The sequence below is a fragment of the Cicer arietinum genome, chromosome 7 (genome assembly GCF_000331145.2).
Source record: "Cicer arietinum cultivar CDC Frontier isolate Library 1 chromosome 7, Cicar.CDCFrontier_v2.0, whole genome shotgun sequence".
Classification (NCBI taxonomy): Eukaryota; Viridiplantae; Streptophyta; class Magnoliopsida; order Fabales; family Fabaceae; genus Cicer; species Cicer arietinum.
Window position 1 is genome coordinate 10,033,145 of NC_021166.2, and position 13,975 is coordinate 10,047,119.

Here is a 13,975-nt window from a genome sequence, read left to right on the forward strand (position 1 = left end):
CTTGTTAAAGTCACTTTAGAGTTTAGAGGATAAATCCACCCACATATGCTTATACTTCCTTTCTCCTATATACTAATGGTCAAGTTGAAAGATGCTCCAATGCATTATCATATTGTAAATTAACTCCATCCATCATGTCACTTAGACTTATAAGTTATGTGATTTGTCTTTAATTGTTTAAAGTTAAAAATATAGTTAATATTTCGCTTCATCAACTATTAATATTATTAATTTTACACTTTATAAATAATAAATAGTTTACATAAGAGGAATCTAATTTGTATTATTATTTATTTTACACTTTATAAGTAATAAATAGTTTACACAAGAGGAATCTAATTTGTGGAGTGGACTACTATTTTGATTTGCAAACTACAAGAGTTAAATAATTTGGTCTCCTAAATTTATTAAATGAAAAATTAGTCATTAAAATTAAAAAATCATCAATCAATTTTGTTCCTATGTTAATCAATCAATTTAAAATAATATTTTTTGGATTTAATTTATATATTATCAACAAAAAGAGTTTTTACACTTGTAATGAATCACATTTACACTTGTAATGAATCACAACTTTTAAATGATAAAAAATATTTGAGTTGTATGATAATTATATTTTTAAGTATTAAAAATGAGTAGTTGTGATGTGTTGACATGATATAATATTTTATATCATCATTACATACAAATTAATTTCTTTTAGTATGACAATGGCATTTTTAATTATAAAAATAAGTATATTTTTTCGTAAGTTTTGATATTAAATTATTCACTTTTTATTCTTAAATACTAACTTAATTGACAAATATTTATTAAGTTAAATTTAATATTAATTATATCACTTAATCTATAAGACAAAACAAAAGTATTCAATTTGCAATATTTTCACTCTCAGTTTTTTTCCTTCACCGGTTCACCACTGTAACGCATTTCCTTCAGATGGGGCCTAGGCCAACGCAAGTTGCAGCTTGTTTTTGTCCCAAATGCAAGTAGTAATAGAAAAATATTAAAAAAGTAAATTAAAAAGCAAGGTATACATAGGGCACTTTTTTATTTAAAAAATAAATACATAGGACACTCTATATGTATCTATGGTGTAGTCTACGACATACCTAAGTTGACAAACCTTTTCAAAATAGTAAGACTTATATTTTTATAAAAGTCTATTTTGTTAAACTAATTCAAGACTAGTCTATTTTGGTACATATAATAATATTTTTTAGGTAAAATTACATCAAGATGATTTTTCTTTTCTTTTTACATGTGATTCATTCATCCTTTATTTTTCTTTTCAGGTCATTTATATTTAAAAATATATAAAAATATCATTTATCTTTTATTTTTTTATTTATGTCTATTTTTACAAATAAAAATATAATGATGTGTTTTCAAACACATTATGTCATGTAAGGTTACAAGTAACAAATTGAAAACTATAATGTTAAAATTTATTATTCAAATATTTGGAACGAAAAAATAAGAATTCAATTAGAGTGCACAAATATTTCATTCTCTAAAAAGAATACATTGGATAATGAAGATTTGAATTATTTTGTTTGAGTATTTGATTCAATAAGATTTTTGTGGATTCTTTGAAGATTATGAACCCTAATTTGATTTTTGTTTTTTTTTTAAGATATTATGTAATACAATAAGTATAATGATGTTACATTTTTAAACGTAAAATATTAAAGTAAAAAAATAAATTAATTAAATAGTTAAATTTTTATTTATAATTAAGTTAATGTATTTAACTATGTAATGAATAAAACTTTATTAAAGGTGGCAACTAAATATTTTGACAAAAAATAATCGTTAACAAAGACAATGAATATTTTACAACAATAATTATATGGTTATCCATTTTTTTTGTTATGATAACAAGGTTTGAAAAAGATTAATCTAAATTAAAAAAGTTTTACACTAAATAATTCAAATTAAAAACTCATTATTTTTAAAAAAAAAAAAAAAAAAAACTAAACCTATTTATGCAAGCCCTATAATATCTAACATGTTCTCGTTTAGGGATGATATAAAAATTAAAACATATAATATTTGTAGATAAAATACGAATATATACTAAACGGGCAAATTAACGGGTATTTATAGTTAAAATAAATGGATATTTGATTATTCATTAGTTAATGAATATAGAAATAGATTTAGTGATATATGTATATGCATATATTTGTATCGTAATAAAATTAATAAAATTATTATGTTGTAATATTTATTTATTTATTTTATCTTAAAAAATATGATAAATTCACTATAATTAAATTATAGTACTATGATATTTGTGTTCGACCTGGGACAAAATATCACATAACAATATTAACATTTATCAATTTAACTATGACTTATATGTTAATACATTAATATTTTATATGATAAGTGACACATTTTATTAATGTGCTACTTAATCAATATTAATATCGTGAATACTTTTCTACTGACAAAATAGGGAAACAAATTCTACATAACTAAAATAACAAATTTCATATAGAAATATCTTTTTTTTATTTAAATGATAATATCCATAGATATCTTGATGCTTAAAAATATGTTAATAATCTATTTAACATATATATAAACAAGATACATATAATTTTGACTTAAATGTACTAAAAATACATTTATTTTGTTCAAAATTAATTCTCAGTCTTACTATTTTAAAAATCTGATTTTTTATTTTGTCTTATTATTTTACAACTTATGATATTTTGGTGGCTCCCACCACTTTTTATGACCTAATTTGTTCAAATTATACGTAATTATAATAAAATAACAATTTTTTATATAAATAATATTTTTATTTAAATGATGATATTTGTAAATACATTTTATATTTAAAATTATATTAAATATCCGTTTAGCATATATCTACATACATGTAAACAAGACACATATATCATTTCGACTTAAATATACTTTTAAGTATTTTTATTTTGTTAAAAATTAACTTTTAATCTCACTATTTCAAAATATGGGTTTTGGTCACATTGTTTTACAATTTGTAATATTTTGGTGGCCCCCACCACTTTTTGCTGATTAATAACGTGAGAGTAATATATCGAATTGAATTTAATATAGTATAATTTTGATAAATATTATTATTTTTTTATTCACAATATTTATTTAAGTTGTTATTAATAAAGGTGTTTGTGAAACTTTATTGAATAAAAAATAATAAAACTAATATTGATTAATTATATAAATTTAATTTTATCTAATTCAGTAATATAATATCACCGTCATGTCATTAACGAAGATAAAAAGATCGAAGACTACCAACAAAATACTAAAAATTTAAAATAGAGACAAAAAACTTGATTTTAAAAACAGAGAGATTAAGTTTATATTTGGCAAGACAAATAAACTACTTATAGTTTACAAATAAGCTATAAGTATTATTTGGTAATATTCATTTTATTATGAGTTTATAATGTTTTTCTTGATAAGTTATTTCAAATAATTTTTTAGATTATAGCTTATCCATTTTTTCTACCATTTTTTACCTTTATAATTTTAATTAATTTTTTTAACCTTTATAATTTATTATTAAATTTAAAAGAAATAAACTAGTATACATTTAAATAGTTTAAAATGAATTATTTAGTAAAAATTAAAATAAATAAACTAACTAATAAATAATTTAAATAAAAAATATTTTAAGTAATTAATTTAAAATAATTTATTTATAATAATTTAAATTAATAAATATTAGATTAATAAAAAGTAAATTTAAATCACTAAATTTAAAATGTTAATTAATATAAATTTATTAATAATTAAAAATATTTTTTCTATATTATTTTACTTTTTTTAATTTAATTAAGCCATTAATTTTACTAAACATTTAAATTAATTTATCATATATAAGTTATAAGTTATCAAGTATTATTTACTTTTTAACGAATATAGTATAAAAGTTAGAGCAAACAAAAAGTCATTTAATATTTACCATCATTTTTATATATATAAAAGAAAGGATAGGGGATGAGTACAGTAGATAACCGTGGACGCTCATTACCCTCGTCACCCGTACGCTAGAACAACACAACACTGTCAACAAAAAAAAACATAACACCGTCAACAACAAAAAAAAAAACACAACACCAACAAACATAAAAGTAACACTTTTCGTTCTTTTCCCCCCTTTCTTTGTTCACACACACTGTCTCTGGTTTCTTCACTCCCTTTGCTCATTCCCCATATAAACAAAAACCACACACACCCTCTTTTCATTTTCCCCCTTTTTATTTACTTTTTTTCTCTCTGCTTCTGTGATCTTTTCTTCTTTCTTTTTTCTTTTCATTGAAAAAACAATTTTTGTTATTAGGGTTTGAAATGTGGTGGAAGAATGGAACATTCTGAATCCGATTCCGTTGCAGTTTCATACTCCAAAGACCCCCAATCGGGTTCTGAGGTACAACAACCTTCTTCCCCCGTTGATCATCCTCCACCGTCAGATCTCAATCATGCGGCTGAGGATGAAGACGCACTCACTGAGGAGCTTCAGAACAAGTTGGATTTGAAGAGTAAAGGTGAAGATGAAGGGGTTGATGAAACTGAAGATAAAGTTTCTAACTTTGATGATGGTGAACAAGTTTGCGATGAAGAATCTGTTAAGGGTGAAGAAGTGGTTGATGGAGATAGCAAGGGGTGGGATACCAATAGTTGGAATGATAATGTCAATGAAGAGGTTGATGGTGGTAGAGATGGTTATGGGTATGGTAGTGGTTATGGTGGTGGTTATGGTGATGGTTATGGTTATGGTGATGGTTATGGCTATGGTGATGGAGTTGAAAAGAAGGAAGAGAAAAGAAATGATGGAACTCACCAATTTCCTTTGAGACCTGAAGCTGAAGATTGTTCATTTTATATGAAGACTGGGTCTTGCAAGTTTGGATTCAACTGCAAATTTAATCACCCTATTAGGAGGAAAAACCAGGTTATTTATTTTCTCTTTCTTCTCCTATATATTTTTGAGATGTGTTTATTAGTAATGTTTCCATTTAATGTTTGTGTTTATTACTGTTGATGCTGATACTTTCCCTTTAGATATGACATTGTTGAAATTTAAAATCTAAGTTTAAGTTTACCTTTTGGTTTAAAATTTTCTTTGTTTGTGTGGTGGACATTTTAATCTTGCTCAATGTAGTACTTTTTATTGGAAGGAACAATAATAACTGTTGTATCATGGATGGAACTTTGTACCTAACACTGATATTGAAATGAATTTTTTGGAGAAATTGTTGTTCTTGCAATGCCTTTAAAATGTCTGATTTGGTCTTTGTTTTTCCTATTTGAAATTGCTTGATAGTTAGTTCTTCAGACTTTATAATTATACACTCTGTGAGGTCTCCTATATGGCATAAGGACTTCAGTAGGGTTATAGAGTTGGAAGAGATTGGAAGGGATAACAGGTGTATCCATCCTTGATTGTGCATATCAATCAGGTTCTATTGGTTTTTACGACTGGACACATCTTATTTGATGTTCATTTCTTAAAATGTTGTTCTTTGTTTTGTTGTTTTGATTGTAAATGAAGGCTGTTAAGGAGAAGGTGCGAGAAAGAGAAGAACCAGCAGAAAAGTCAGGCCAGACAGAATGCAAGGTGATTGTCATAACCTTTAATTTCGAACTATCACTTTGGTTTTTTATGTTGGTATAATATTCATTAGATACAAGTTCCTCTAGCTATGTATTTTTCCATGGAAGATTGTGTTTAATGTTTATTCCAGATGTTATATATGTTCAATTTTGGTGCTGTCATATTATCCGACATTGTTTTACTTGTGACAGCAAGGAGACCTGGGTTTGACAGTATGGTGTAGAAGCAGTGTATCTTACTCTTGCATTAGAATCCCTTGATTAATGATTTCTAGCTGCTAGTGGTGTCTGACTGAGAATTAAATATATGTCACTTTTAGGCACTCCTGATTGTCAGGGTTATGTGTTAATCTACATTAACCTATGCTATCTAGTGGCAAACATAAGCCATGAACAAGAGAAACAAACACTGGTTTGGTTTTTATCTGGCATATTAGATGGCAGAGTTCTTCTGTTAAGCTTTATCATTCTTTCCTAGCAAGGATAATATTAATGACAGATAATAAAACTTTTTCTGACTTGTTTGTACTTCAAAATTTTGTTATGTTTTATGTTATGGCAGTATTATCAAAGGTCTGGGGGTTGTAAGTTTGGAAAAGCTTGCAAGTTCAACCACACAAGAGGGTTCGCAGCACCGATTTCTGAACTTAACTTTCTTGGCTTACCTATACGTCTGGTACAAACTTAACTTTTTACCTACGAAAAGATATATACTATATTTCTTTATTTATGTGTTAGTCCAAAATGGTTCTTTCTGAAATATTTACAATGCTGTGTTGTTTGATAGGGAGAGAAAGAGTGCCCCTATTACATGCGCACTGGCTCTTGTAAGTTTGGATCGAACTGTAGGTTCAATCATCCTGATCCTACAACTGTAGTAGGAGGTGATACAAAATCAGGATATGGTAATGGAGGATCCATTTCATTACAAGGTGTATCACAACAATCTGTTGCCCCATGGTCTTCTTCAAGAAAGTTAAATGAAACACCTTTTGTGCCAATGATGATTACGCCTACTCAAGGACTTGCTCCACAAAGTTCTGATTGGAATGGATATAAGGTAATTACATAGATTCGATACCAAAAACCATCAGGAAAGGGGTATTTTATTTTCTAATTAGTACAATATCCAATTCAGTTAAACTAAATGATCTTTGTTCTGAGTTAAATATTCTATCAGCTGCACTCTCCCAAGTTGTTTTCCGCATCAATTTGACCTTTTTTGGTTTGTAAAGGCACCTGTCTACTTATCTGAGAGGATTGTGCATCCATCTTCTACATATGTCATGAACAAGCCAACAATTGAAACAAATGTCTACATGCACCATCACAAGCAGATATCAGTTGAAGAGTTTCCAGAAAGGCCTGGTGAACCTGAATGCAGCTTCTTCTTAAAGACTGGGGATTGCAAGTTCAAATCTAATTGTAAATTTCACCATCCAAAGAATCGGGTTGCAAGATTGCCTCCATGCAATCTTAGTGACAAGGGTCTGCCTTTGAGACCTGTAAGTTATGCTGCTGTTTTTTGTTTCAACGGAATCTTTATAATAGAATTGACGTGGCTATATTACCTAGAGATTATTAGTTTCTGATTTAATTCGTTTGCTATGATTAGTCGAATGCGGCTACAAATTTAGATTGGCCAGTTACTCATGTTTAATATTTTATTTGTCATTAAATCCAGGACCAGAGTATCTGCTCGCACTATAGTCGTTACGGAATTTGCAAATTTGGACCAGCTTGTAGATTTGACCACCCAGAAAACTCACTTCCCTTGATTCCTGGACTCGGCCAACAATCCTACACAAACTCAGCTAGTGTTCAGGTGACTGGGATGGGTGGAAGTACCGGTGCAAATGATGTGACAATTCAGCAGTCTGTGTAAACGTCTCTGTCAAGGTTCTATCTTTTTGGTTACACATCACACCCAGAACCTGTAGTTTTCTTCCTAAAACATGATAGATTTATTTAACTTTTATGGCTCTGTCCAATGCAATACAAGTGTTGCAGAGATAGCAATATATCTATATATGTCTGAATAGATTTTTTTCTATGTATTTATTACAAGTTACATCTGCAGATTATCTCTTGTTTCTGGTTTGTTTTTTCTCCTTTGGGATTAAAGGTAGACTGGTTTGGATGGTTGTGAATGTGAATTTTCTTGTTTAGCAGTTGCCAATGGAGTTTTGAACTTGAAACGTCAGGGTTGACGGTCGCGCCTAACTAGCACCAACACCTATAGGTGTTATATAGTGCAGCATTGATTTTAAAATTTTGTGAAAAATCATTGAACCTCTCACTCTGTTCCCTGAAGTTAAAATGTTCCTGCCATTCAGGCCATATTCATCATATGCATGTATGGGTTCCTCTAATTTGGTTTTGCCCGCCTGGAATGACGAAAAAGTGCTTAAACATATATGGGTTCCTCTAATTTTGAATATTTCTTGTTTCTCTTCACTACCTAATTGCTCATAAGTTCAAATCAAACTCACAACTAGTGATCTTCACCGCAAGGGCTGGGAACTGCAACTGGTTAATAGCCTCACTTTTGTTAGGTGCCATTCCCCCATTGTTCTCCATTGCATGTCCATGTGCTCTTATTGTCATATGCATGGCCAAACTCCATCCCTTGTTGGTTGCTACACCCGCTTCTGCGCCACAACTTGGGGAGTCTTGTTGTCCAAGTTTCACACACTGCAACCACCATCTTTTTATACACCTATTGAGATGACCTTTTTATGCTTTTGAATAGTCTTTGCTTTGTTGCTTATATATGATATATGTTTATGAAGCTTATAGATTTTTGGTGAGACAGAGAAGCTAACTATCGGTGTCTTTTTTACTAGCCATACAAGGTTGCTCAAAACCCTAGGGAGAGGAAAAAAAACTTAAAAAGAGAGAAGTTTCTTATAATTTCTAAAATTTTGTGGTATGAACGTCGAATTAAGTGTCAATATTCAATGGTGTAAAAAGACGATAAACCACCTATTATAGGATTGACCAAGTCATCGCATGAGGGAGGACCTTTGTTTTTTGGGTTTTTAGAAAAAGCAATTGTATTCAATGAGCATGTATGTATGATGCTAGTTAAATTAGAATTAGTTTAAAGCAATTTTAAAAGTCAAAACTCAATTTTTTGGAAGCAAATATGCTCACAATCACTTTATCAAATGCTCGCCCAAACACAAAACCCAAAACCCTGAATTGGAAATTTAAACGAAAATATTTGGTCTTAACTCCTGATTTATAGGAAAAAGGGGTATTGGTAATTTAGAAATTTGCCTAAAGATAAATAAAGTTCTACTGATGATTATTTAAGTCATAAATCGACCAATTATTTCAATTAGTGTTTGAACTCGTCAGATTAGATAAATAGTATTAGTATTCAATAATATGGCAATAATAGTTTGTACAATTGTTTCTTTTTTTCTTTTTCTTTTTCTTTTTTTTTTGTTATATTTGTACAAGTTTTTTTTCTTTCTATTACATCACATGTCACACTATTTTCTTGCACGTATTTTTTCTTACACAATAAGAACTAAATCAAAGTTGATCAATCTGAGAAAAAAAAAAGAAAGGAATTGTGTGCAAGATTCAACTAAATCAACAATATATCAGATTATGATCCTGCAAGAACATGGTCCATCACAACAATCTGAGGCTTGTAGAACGCTCCCCTTCTGTAATCCTTATTCAGAGCATATTTCATTGGTACATAAATCACTCTTTAGAGTCAACCGCAGCAAAACCACTTATTCTGCATTTCAAAAATGTCATTTAAGAAATTAAATAAAGCTCAATAGAGAGGGATATACAAACACCGAAAAGAAACAGATTAGCATCAAGTAATTAATTTCACCTTTCGAGGAGGATACTTGTCATTCTGGTACACAGGATCAGATCTACGTGGGGTGACCACGTTGACAGCAGTGTTGGTCTTCTTCTCATCTCTAGCCTTGTTGAAAATGACAGTAAACCCTTCAGCTGATGCAGGATTGTTCACATCCCACTCACCGAATTTAGGCAATGGCCGACCTTTATCCTGCTGTTTATGTGAAGAAAATGTTGAACAGTTAGTGCAGGTTGACCTTTTATTCTTAATGTTTTGATAGCTATGTAGCACATACATTTCTTAACAAAATATTCGGTGTCATACACGTGTCATGTCTCAGACACCAACACTAGACCGACATGTGATTACAATCAATTAATTTATTTTATCAAATTGTTACCGATGTGGACATGTCGGTGTTATGTATGTTATGTGTTTGTGTTTTATAAACTTTTTCAAACATTCTATCAAATGCATACTCCCTAATCTATAGATAAGCCTAGTAATTTGTTTATAAGTTAATCCAAATACAATTTATATCATGCTGTATATTCTCTGAAATTGATAACTGGACTGATTATGAATTATCTTAATATTATATTTAAAATGAAGACAATATTTTTCCATAAGAACTGACAGATCAACCATAACAATAAGAAATAAGAAAAACCCTAACAATAAGAAACTATACTAATTGCATCCATGAAAAGAAAAATTCAATTTCCACCAAAAGTAAAGAAACGGAAATTACAATCAGCCCTACATAGCAGAACAGGATGATATAAATAGCTAGCTAGCTTCAGAAATTAAGTTGATACATATGAAGACTTTTCAATTGCACCATTTCAACAAACGAAAACACAAAAGTGTTGTTATTTGGATTCAATATTGAGCATATTCATTTTCTTGAACATATTCTCAATCAATACACAATCCATAAAATGATAGATAAACAGATAAATATTTCTTAAAAACGGTATTCCATTCCAAGATTTATCATCATCATCATCATTATTAAATTTCTAATGAGATATGCAATTAGAGTCCTTAAATATGCCAAAGAAGAAAATGTCATTGAACTAATGATCCATTAACAAAAAATTATATGAGGAACAAGTTTCAAATCATTGCATTCAATTTGTCATTGTGTGAATATACAAAATAGAAAGAAATAAAAAAAAAAGAGGGAGAAAAGAGAAGAAGAATACCGAAGCCATAAGTTAGAATCGCAGGTAGCTTGCTGTTTGAAATGAGAGAAGAAGAGACCGAATAAAAAAAAAGAAATGAGGAAAAAGGAACACAAGAGATGCGTTCCAGAGAGAAAAAGTAACAAGTATTTTAAGGAGGATTAGTTAGAATAGACAGGAATACAATATAGAGGGAAGGAAATCAAAACGGCATTAACGTTTGCTTTGTTGGACGATTGAGATTGAGGAAGGGACACGTCCTCTTTTATGTCACAAGTCACAACCCGTAACCGTTTCCTGTTTTTAACGACAGCACCACAACACTGTCGTTACAACGTGCGCGCCTCAACTTTCAATTTTAGCTAGCTCCCCCCAACTTCCAAAACTCAAATTTAATACCTAATAAGTTTAATTGGAAAAACATAAATCAAATGCTATATATGGTATAGATATTAATTTCAACATAAATAAATATTTCAAGAACGAAAGTAAAACGAGAATCAAAAGAAAAAAAATGATAGTATTTTTACGAAAACTAAGAACAAACAAAACAATAGAATTTGATCTAAAAAAAATAAAAATGTGCCGAGCCAATGTTGGAGGAGGAGCTCAAGCAATCTTTGAACTATTTTTAATAAAAAGAGGGACGGCTATTTAGGTTGAATTTTTTTTATATCTCTTTTTTAATATAAAATTATTCGTATTTTATTTTTTGTTGACCTTTAAAAGGTTGCAAGGCGGATATGTGATTATATATTTTTTTTATTCTTACTTTGGAGATAGGACTTTCTATTGTCTTTTTAATTTTTAATTTTTTTTATAACAAATGATTAATTATAATTTAATAAATAAATAATAATAAAAATAATTAAAAAAAAAACCAAATTATATTATTAAAAATAAAATAAAATATATTTAATGAAAAAAATATAAAGTTCATTGAGTAGATATATTAAAATAAATAACGTTGTTGCAAAACTGACATGGGATCAGGAAGAGAAATATGCGAGAATTGTTAAAATAATAGAATATGTTAGTTGTTTTAGCACATCTATTCAAACACATTAATTTTTTTATTTAAATATATTTTATTTGATTTTATTAATATAATTTATTTTTTAATTATTTTTTATTTATTAAATTAATAATTAATCATTCATTATAAAAAAATAAAAATGACAATAGATGATCGCATCACCGGGACTTTGAGAAAAAAAAAATGTGGTCGCATCCCCGCCTTACGACGTCAAAAAGATAAAATATGTTAGTATATAAATTTTAATTTAAAGTATAATAAAGTTTTGAATAAAAAAATAATATAAAAATAAAATATCCGTCTATTCATGTTTTGAAAATGGTTTATGAATTTTTTTAATGAAAATTATTTTTATTTCACTTTTGTAAGAAAAAACACACCTCGTGGATTTATTTTTTATTAACATCTTTATGAAAAAAATGTTCTTATTTCATTATTTTTTTTAAATTCAATGAAATATTAACTACTATTTCGTTAACAATAGCCTTAATTATTTATTACAGAAATGAAGTACTTCCTATGTATTAGTTCAAAATCTTTTATTAAATTTATCAACTTTTTATAATATATTTTTGTTTATAGTTTATTTTGGATAAAGTAGATAAAATGAGATAATAAAGTGCTAAAAGGTAGTCATGTAAGTACAACATATTTGTTAACATTGATATATAGGGCTCAGTTCCAATTAGGAATTTTTCACTTCTTCACACACTTAAGGTGTGTGAGCGACCCTAACCACTATGTTATTTGACTAATTTTTATCATTAAAAGTGTATTATATAAAAAGATAAGTAATTATGTCAAAAAGTAAAAAAAATATTGGTTATTTTCATATGCGTAAATAATCTTAAAACCACAATTAAAAGTAATGGTGTGAGTTATATTGCATTAAATTATGTTGAAAATAAAACTCAAAGTTGGACACATTGATACATGAATGATATTGTTAAAGTTTAGTATACGTATTATTTGATTGGATAATATCTTAGACTAATTATAGTATTTCTAATTAACACAATTTTTTAGACATTAAATATAATTATTACAACATCATTATAAATAAAAAGCGTAATCACACAAGAATACACATAAACAATATATTTTTACATAGTATTAGAGCAACTTTTGATTATGTGACCTATTTTTGTGCTTCACTACCGTCGCTCACGGTGATATTTGTCGCCAACAGCACCACCTTTCAATCTTTTAATTTTTTGCTACAAACAGTTGTCCATCATCATCAACTCCAATGACCCTTCCGTTGTCTTCTCTGCATTTTCCAATTGCGCCATAACCAACGTTCTTTTCCAGTACCATCTACTACCTAAAATCACCACATACTGTTGCACAATCCTCCAACGAGCACGACAGTGCTTTTTCTGTCGCCAACAACCACCACACGCGTCTCCACATTCTCTAAGTTTGGGCCCTGTGCGCTGCCACAAAACCCGCACGTGCAGTTTTCTTCGACTACCATTTTCGAGTGTCAACCATATCAGGAGCCCTCTGCCACATTCTGAGGTGTTTACCATCTTTTAGTGATTTTTTCACAAACTTTAATCTTCCATTTCACGTGGATCGCCATGTCCAACACTATATGTTGCCTCTTTTTCTTGCGCTTTCAATTTCACTACTCTTATGCTCACTCCTTGCGAAAAATTGATCAGTTTTGTGAATTACTTTGGGCTGCTGTAGTGGGAACTTGGTTTCAAGGACAAAGTACCATTTGCTCAGACAAACCATTTTTTTTCCATCGACGATCAATTTGGTGGTGACTTCATTCCCGCATATGAATCATATTAGTGACACCTTTTATTCCAATCGACGATCAATCCGGTGGTAACTCTATTCCCATAGTAGTGCATTCTCTTCTCAAACAAGACCAACAATTGTCAAACTTAGTTTCAATTTTTGTGATAAAATGTTTGATGTAACAAAGTTAAAGTATACTAAGTTTTAGCTTGAGAGGGAATGTTAAAATTCAATGTCTGTTTTTTATTTATTTATTGTACAAACATGCTAGACTAATTGTTAGTAGTCATGTTCAATACAACTTCCTAAACATTAAACATAATTACTACAACATCATTATAAATAGAAGGTATGATCACACAAGAAATAAAAAGAAACAACATATTTTACAGATATTTTAGGATTAATGACATATAAAATTGATAAATTAAATTTCTTATGTACTTTTCTTAATATGTGAACAAACAATAAATATTTATAATTAGAAAGAGAATAACTAATTTCATAGGTTAATACCTCTACAATAAATAATTAAAAATATTAATAAACAAA

The 13,975-nt window shown here is 28.8% G+C and overlaps 1 protein-coding gene across 1 annotated transcript; it reads left to right on the forward strand.

The window, feature by feature from the left end:
- Positions 1–4,170: 4,170 nt before the first annotated feature.
- On the forward strand, positions 4,171–7,695 carry LOC101495321 (zinc finger CCCH domain-containing protein 67-like). The gene is made up of 6 exons (XM_004515786.4): positions 4,171–4,954; positions 5,555–5,620; positions 6,179–6,292; positions 6,404–6,676; positions 6,852–7,121; positions 7,301–7,695. The coding sequence occupies exons 1-6, from the start codon at positions 4,364–4,366 to the stop codon at positions 7,499–7,501; spliced, it is 1,515 nt and encodes a 504-aa protein (XP_004515843.1). The 5' UTR covers positions 4,171–4,363; the 3' UTR covers positions 7,502–7,695.
- The last annotated feature ends 6,280 nt before the right edge of the window (positions 7,696–13,975 follow it).